The following is an 8,505-nucleotide window of genomic DNA, read 5'->3' on the forward strand; positions in this document are numbered from 1 at the left end:
CTCACCTTTAATTTTCCAGATTCTGGGTTTTTCCACAGCACTGTCATACGCTCCATGTTATTCCTACGGGAGAAGAAGAAACACTGCCTCAGGCGGTCTTCGACCAATAGGAAAATGATGCCGCGTTGTCGCAACTCTGATAGGGACTCTATGCAAAACAAATTTGCTGTGACGTCACGTGAAAGTATCCCATTAGCTAACATATGGGATTTGCTTCTATCCTATTTACAGCGCCACCTATAGTTACTTTCCTTTCTAAATGAAAATCGTATTGTCAACTACGACTATTATACCACTCCACCTAGTTACGTTGCTCAATAATATCATTTTTAGCCATTAAAAATGGCAGCTAAGTTTAGGGTCAAATAGCAGCCCAACAAACGTGCGAAGTCCTTTTTATTTTTGATAATTGTATTTGCATAGTTTTCAGTAAAAATAAGTTGTAATTTAACAAAACTATGGCTCAGCAATTAAAAGATTTCGCTAGCCGATTTTCTAAGGTTCCCGGTGGTGGAGGAGGCGGTGGAATAGCTACCGGAATAAAACTCTTAATTGCCGCTGGCGGTCTTGCTTATGGAGTTACACAATCAGTGTATACCGGTAAAAACTTAATTTTTACTGTTTAAATGCTTAGAAAATGTCATTATTGTTCCAAGTAACTAGTCTCTTTATTTTTATAAATGTTGAACGAAGTTTGATTTACTAAAATTGTTTTAACGTAGCTTAACTTGGGATTACATCACTTCTTTAATTTTATAAATGTATTGATTAACATGCATATATGTTTATTAAAGCTCTCTGTTTTCTTTTGTATTTATGCGCTTTTTTATATGTTTATTTTTTATTTATTTATTTATTTTTTTTTTGAGGGGGGAGTAGGTGGAGAGAGATGATCACTCTTGTGTTTGCTACATGTAGTAGACAGGTATAGAAATTTAGAGCACATTTTTATTCGTCCATTCTTGCGTCCTGGTTTCAAAAAAAAAAGACTAATATGTAAAATTAACATGACAAATGGAGTTAATGAGCAGTTTCTAGCAGACATGAGTCTACTAGAAACTGCTCATTAACCGTTTCTAGTAGTCTTGAGTTAATGGTGAAGGAAAGGATACTATCAGGGTTGCCAACGTCTGTGATCTTCGTCCTTCCATTGACGTAACCAAGGACACTAAAATTTCGAGTTTTAAAGAATTTTTAACTTTTGATTTTCTTTGAAGCAAAAAATTACATATAAAGAACTTTTGGTGTTAACCTTCTCTATAGTTTTATAAATACTCCCTATTTCTGTTGTAATTTTTAAATACAAACTTGGTATAAAAACTTAGGACAATAATACTTAGGAGATAAGACGTGGCTGTGGTTTTCGGAAAAGCCGAATGATGTGACACTAATTTAGAGGTGACCTTTAGGACAATCATACCAAGCAAGTTTGTTAAATTTCCACTGTCCCCTTCTAAAATGATCGGCTGAATATCTTTCTCTTCTGTAGTTCAGACAGATAAAACTACAGTCAAACCTCGTTAAACCGCCCCTCAAAAATCCGAAAAACCGCCACCCTCTTAGTTCGCCAAGAAAGACTGAAAGAAAACCACTCCGTATTGGAATGTAGTACAAATTCCCTCATTAAACCGCCACCTCGCTTTCCGCCAACCGCCATTGATTTTCCACGGAAACTCAGCATGTTAAAATAACTGTTTAAACCGCCATATTGAAAGCAGGACTAGAGAAGATAGACTGTACAATGGATACTTTTCAATACCCTGTATTCAAAGAATGTCAGGCAGTTCAAAGTAGGAGATAAACCATTTACTAGAGCGTGACTACGTACGCAGAAATCATGCATATGCCATCACTTGCACCTGTTATTTCTTGTTGCGCACAATGTGTTGCCCTTAACAAATTTCCCTAGATTAGTCACCAGGTAATTGTCCAGCTTTCTTTCGCTCTCTGTCAACATTCAGCTCCACCTCTACTTTATGGCCATTTACCCATTAATCCGTCCGTCCCCTGCGAATTTCAGTTCCCCAAGGAACATTGTTTTCAATGTCTCCAAGAATTCTTAACCTTAGCTTATCAGCTGTTCCACGTTTCTACTCTTCATTTTGACATTTCGCCTTTACTCAGCTATTCTCCACCCCTTCTTGGATCTGGTTTGGGGCTTTATGGGAGAGAGGGGGTGAGGCTCAACCTTTGACATCTTATATAGGTTTTGCAAACGAATGTTGTTTTAGGTATCCGCATTCTATAACATCCTGTTCTCTCATTTCGCAGAGTAAAAATGTCGAAAACTATCTTAAGCGTGCACGAAAAAATTCAAATTTGTGAGTTTAAGGGAAAAAATCAAGCCGCAAGCCAGCAATCTATTGCCAATCATTTCTCCGATATTCTGGGAAAAAAAGTTAGCCGAAGAACCATTGGAGATATTCTGCAAGAGAAACAAAAGTGGTGAGGATTAGAGAAATCATTACATACAGTCAAGAAGATAAAAACTGGGAAGCACGAAAATTTGGAAAAAGCTCTACTCATGTGGCTAACCCAAGTGAACGAAAATCACGGTGCTGTGACTGATGAAGTTATAAAGGAACAAGCAAACATTTTTGGAAAAGAACTGAACGTTGAAAACTTTTCGTACAGTAACGGTTGGCTCGACCGATTTAAAAAAAGGAATGGCCTGTGTTTGCACACTCATCACGGTGAGACTGCCACACTTGATGTCACAAAACTTAATGCTGGGAAAACAAAGCTAGCTGAAATAATTGCAGAGTACAACTTTAAAGATGTTTACAATATGGACGAATCTGGATTATTTTTTGCGATGATGCCCTACAAAACGATTTCAAATAAAGTCGAAAAAGGTGTGAAGAAGAAGAAAACAAGGATAACAACTGTGCACTGCACAAATGCTGATGGAAACGACAAACGACTTTTAGAAGTCATCGGTAAAACGAAAAAGCCGCATTGCTTCAAAAATTTTCGTCCGGAACTCGATGTGAAGTATTGTTTCAATAAAAAGGCGTGGATGAATGAAGTTGAATTTACGGACTGGGTGAATGTGTTTAACAACGCGATGAAAATGCAAAAAAGAAACGTACTGCTAATTCTCGACAATGCACCATGCCACAAATTAAAAAAACTCTAATGTGAGAATAGAATTTTTGCCACCGAACACCACAGGAATTCTGCAACCAATGGATGCTGGCATCATCAAATCGTTTAAAGCCCATTACAGACGGTTTTTTGATAAAGGCCGTGGAGGATATAAATGAAAATCGTAAATGTGATGTTACGTTGAAAGATGCAATTTACTTTTTGCAAAAAAAGCCTGGGACTGTGTAAGTGAGGACACAATCAAAAACTGTTGGAAACATACCAGATTGGTAAGAGCCGATGCAAATATTGACCAACAGATTTTTCAAGACCCTGCAATCACAGCTTTTAATGAAACATTTCAAGAAGCGAATGAGGTGCTTAGCCTTGAAATGAACGCGGATGAATTTTTAAACATTGACCATGACGAGCCAATATTTGAAGTGTTGACAGATGAAGAAATAGTTAATTTTTTCAAAGCTCCCGAAGTATCAGACCACAGCGAATCGGATTGTGACGAAGAGGAATCAGAACCAAAAATCACCGGGAAAGAAGCACAGGATTACGTTAAAAAACTTAGACTCTACTTCAAACAAAACGAAAAACTGACAGAGAAATGATTAACAATGTACTCCGTCTTGAAAAAAATGTGGATGAGTTGTACCCGACAAAAAAAAAAAAAAAAAAGCACTTTAGATAGTTATTTTTTTAAACATTAAACTGGTTCATGCCAGTAAGTTTATCTTTTAAATATTTGTGTTTGTTTTATTTATTGTCTTAGTATCCGTTTTCTATTATGATTCAAAGATCAATTGGGAAGAAAAATACATATTTTTAACTATATTTTCTTAAAACAATGCATTTATGAAGGATAGGAGAAACCTCGTTAAACCGCCACCCTCGAATTTCGCCAACTTTTGGCCCGTCACTAAGGTTGGCGGTTTAACGAGGTTCGACTGTATCTTGGTTTATCCTTTAAAATGTAAGTGGGCTAATCTGCAACTAATTCAAGAAGCTCTACTTTTAGTCCTATTACTATAAAATTTACAAAAGTTTCAGCTCCTTAATCACTATCTTTATTTTCCCTTCACTTAGTAACTGAAAGTTAGTAAAAGGTTTTGTTTTTGAACTTGTGTGAAAGGTATATAAGAATAAATTGTTTTAAATATAGTTTTACATTACAGTTGATGGTGGTCACAGATCAATCATATTTAGTCGTATTGGAGGAGTGAAAGATGACATTTACAGTGAGGGATTACATTTCAGGTAATAATTTTTATATATAAATCGAAAAGACAGTTGACTTTTGGGGTTTATTGTACCTAAAGATACTTAATATGTTTGTACCACTTGATCATTAACTACATAGCCTCCGAAAAGTGACGCATTGTATGCATATTTTTATAAAATGTTGAATTATGTAATGGATTAAAAAAGCACTATTGCTCCAACCATCAATTCCTGTAAAAAAATTTAAAAAAAAAGAAAAAAATCACAATTTGTTCATATAATTTTAAAAGCAAAATAATTCAACTAAAAATGCTTTATCAAATCAAAAAGACTGAAAAAAAACAAAATATTTTTATTTTACTATGGCATTATTTTTCTTAATACTGCTTTTTATGATAAAAGTGACAATTCCGCAAATTTAAATCTGAAGCTCAAAGGGTGTACAAATAGTAAAATTGCCAGAGTTAGAGCATATTCCCAGTCATAGATAAGTGTGTAGTTGGAGCTGAAGTGTCAAAAAAAAAAAAAAGAAAAAAAGTCTAGTTCCTTGCTCTTTAATAACATTTGAAGTGAACTTCTTGACACCACAACCAGGGTTTGAAAATATCCCGATATTTTCAAATATATCCGATATTTTGATATATATCCAATATTTTCAATCAGTTTAAACTAAAGTCTTCAAAACAGTAAATGCATCCTTAAATCACTTTATTTTTTTAATATAATTATTACAATATGTAGACTTAAAATTAAGGTTTATTTCATTAATTATGCCTAATATTTAATTTTAAATTTTTATCAATTATTATAGAGTTAATTTAGCATTAAAAACTGCTAACATTAATTTAAAAAAAAATTAAAGAGAATTTTTTTAAAAAATCAGTTTTTTTTCTGTTAATGCCTTTTAAAGCACATGGGTGAAAAAAATAATGGTTTTGGCACTTTTCTTCAGTTGGTGAAAAATAAGCACAAATTATATGTTATTGTAGGAAAAAAAATTAAATGATTTAAAGTACTTTTTCTTTGCCTTTCATAGTTGAATATAAGTTTAATTCTTTATTCAAGGCTGAGTTAGACAGAATAATTATTTGCAGAAAATTTTCCAGTTAGGACTTGTGTTCGCAGAAAACTTTTCATTTTATCCAAGTCTGCTTACGAGAAAATAAGCTATTAACTACATTTTAAAGATTTGTCGCGTTTAAAAGCAAGTCCTTTAAGGCAGGGCTTCGCAACCGGTGTGCCGCGACAAAGAACCCGGTGTGCCGCGGTATTTTCGTAGTTATATAAAGAGAAAGAGCCTTGACGTATTTTATTTTAAAGTTACAACCGAATAGCGTTTGTATCGTTCTGTAACTTCTCAATTTACCCTGTCGATCATGTGCAATAAGACATACCCAAAAAGGGGAGAGGTGGGATTTGCTGCCCCACCTCTTTTAAACTTCTTGTGATCCTATTACTTTCAGTTTTTGAAAACGGATTTTAATTTCCAGGAAATCAACTAATTATACAAATTTTTTTCTAAATCTTTCGCAAACGGGAGTATCGTCCCAATCCCCCCGGAATTTCAGCCCCAGCTTTAGCTTTTGTTTTCCTCTTGTCCAGTTCCGATACTAATTTCCTGTTATCGTAGCTTCTCAAAGCTCGGTTCTGAGACTTAGTAAAATAGAAATTAAAATCATACACTGTTTCCTGCATCGTGAAGCTCTCATGGCAGAACTTACCAAATGAGCTGAAGTCAGCTTTGGTTGAAGTCGTTAATTTCATAAAATCGAGGCAGCGTAATTCTCGCTTTTTCTCCGTACTTTGTGAAGAAATGGGGGCAGATCACCACTCCCTACTTCTTCATACAGAGATTCGCTGGCTTTCATGAGGTTTTCATGAGGTACTTTCAAGAATTTTTGAATTGAGGGACGAGGTACGTTTTGATTTTAAAAAACGAAATACAGTACGCCAGTTTCTTGCAAGACAAATATTGGCTGGCAAAACTAACGTACATGGCTGACATTTTTGAAAACCTTAACGAATTGAATCGGAAAATGCAAGGACAAGGAGAGAATTTGGGTTACATGTATGGACAAGCCCAAGCCAAACGGGTTCAAATCAAAAATTCAGCTGTGAAGAGTAGTTCGTTGGACATGTTTAAACGGACCGTCAACATGGTATGTGAAGAAGATGGCATGGAAGAAAAGCTGCTGAATGTGGTGGAAGAACATTTAGTCATACTTCAGGACACGTTTAAGCACTATTTTAAGAATAGTAACATGGAACAGTATGACTGGATTCGCGATCCATTCTCTTCTTCTGCGGATGTATCAGTTAAAGACCTTTCTTTGAGGCGCGAGAATAATTTATGGACCTCAAGAGCACCGTACTCTTACACTTAAGTTGAGTGAAGTGCCTCTGGACCAATTTTGGTTGCTTGTTAAAAATGAGTATCCAACTATCTCTTGTATTGCTATTGATGTGCTGCTACCATTTTCAACTACATATCTTTGCAAACTCAGCCTCTCATCCCTCGCATTTATGAAAAACAGTAAGAGATCATCTCTAAAGAGCCTGGATCAAGAACTTCGTATAGCTCTTTCCAGCATAGAGCCGAACATCAAACGTCTTTGCAAAAATTAGTGTCAAACGGAAGTTAGGAGCTTGGTTTTAATTTCTTGCTTGCTTCTTTCTTGAAACATTATTTGATAAATCGTTTAATTGCAGTGTGCACTTTTATGACATGTTTGACAGAAATGCTTTGAAACACATGAAGCGTAATTTTCTGTAAATAGCTATAGTTTTGTTATTTATAATCAACCTCAATACATTCGAAATATTTCTGCTTTCTAAATGAATTTAAATGTTTGTTATAATTGGTTTATTCATATGAAAAAAGCCCCCCCCCCCCCCCGTATTTTTACCAGTGAATGATAAAAACAGTTCTATATTACCACTTCGAAATTAAGTTAAGTGTGCCCCGTTGATCCAGAAATTTCTTAAGTGTGCCGCAAAGCAAAAAAGGTTGAGAAGGCAAAGATCTTTTTTTTTTTTTGTGAAGTCTTTTTATTTTCAGTCTCCCAAAGATTTCGCTGGCCCCTTGGACTTTGTTAAAACAGGATTTAACCGCAGAAATGAACCATATAAATAGTATTATTATTATTATTTTTTAATCTCTAAGATGAAGTTTTATTTTGGATATACTTGTGACTTGTTAATCAAAAATTCTATAAAATTTGTTTATAATGACTTTTTCCATGAGTTTCTGTTGTTCCCTTAAACTTATAGGTTTTTCTTTTTTTCTTTTCTTTTCTTTTTTTTTTTTTTAAAGAAAAGTTATTGCTTGCAAAATACAAAATAATCTTTAAAAAAAAAAACTCCAATTTAATATATAACTTTGTTACTGCTTTGAAATGTGCAAAAATCTTAATTATGTACTTCATTGTTGTTTTATTTCTTGTGTATATTCTGAAAATGGTAGCTATATGATTTGGCATATCATTTCAATTGCAATTAATCTTTTTAATTTTTATAATTATAAAGCAGTAGTATAAAGAAATCTACTTGTTTCAAAATATCCATCAGCTGAGCAAAAAGTTTTTCTAGCTTCCTATAATTTTTAAGCATTGATCTTCATTGGTTTTTTTTTCATTTGAAAAAAGCAAGCAGGTATGGTATTACAAAACTTGAGACTTTTTAAAACATAAAACATTTCTTTTCCCAAAATCTGCTATTTAATCCATGTTTCATAGGTGTAGGTTCTCGTTCAGACTCATTCGAGAAACTCTTAACTTTTGATGCCTTTTCCCCAACTCCCTAAAGAAATAAATGTTTCCCAAATTTTTATCAAAAAAATAGAATTCCCCTCAAAAATGAGGATTTTCAGTGATAAAAATTTTGAGAAAAATTTCTGTGGCAAATCGACTGCAATCACAGCTTTTCAAAAAAAAAGGAGGGATGAAGATTATATGTGTATGATCATTTTTGAAATATGAGTGATTCTCCAAAATCCTAACAATATTATGTACCCGCAGCCTAATGCAAAAATGAAGAATGGAAATGTATGTTTCAGAATATTTTAGTGTGCTTCCAAATGGATTTTAAATTTTGTTCACCTATATTGATTCTAAGATTTAATTCATTGCATGATGTGAAATTCATATTGAATAATTTAATATTAATTTGTTTAATGTTGCTTGTTGTAGA

General features: G+C 33.9%; 1 protein-coding gene across 1 annotated transcript in view; it reads left to right on the plus strand.

Moving 5' to 3' along the window:
- The first annotated feature begins 329 nt into the window (after positions 1 to 329).
- LOC129222013 (prohibitin-2-like) overlaps positions 330 to 8,505 on the plus strand; it is a 58,295-nt gene continuing 50,119 nt past the window's right edge. Inside the window, exons 1-2 of the mRNA XM_054856431.1 lie at positions 330 to 600; positions 4,272 to 4,353. Of these exons, the coding sequence (XP_054712406.1) occupies positions 459 to 600; positions 4,272 to 4,353 (224 nt within the window). The 5' untranslated portion in view covers positions 330 to 458. The remainder of the gene's footprint in view (positions 601 to 4,271; positions 4,354 to 8,505) is intronic.

Source organism: Uloborus diversus, chromosome 5, assembly GCF_026930045.1.
Source record: "Uloborus diversus isolate 005 chromosome 5, Udiv.v.3.1, whole genome shotgun sequence".
Lineage (NCBI taxonomy): Eukaryota > Metazoa > Arthropoda > Arachnida > Araneae > Uloboridae > Uloborus > Uloborus diversus.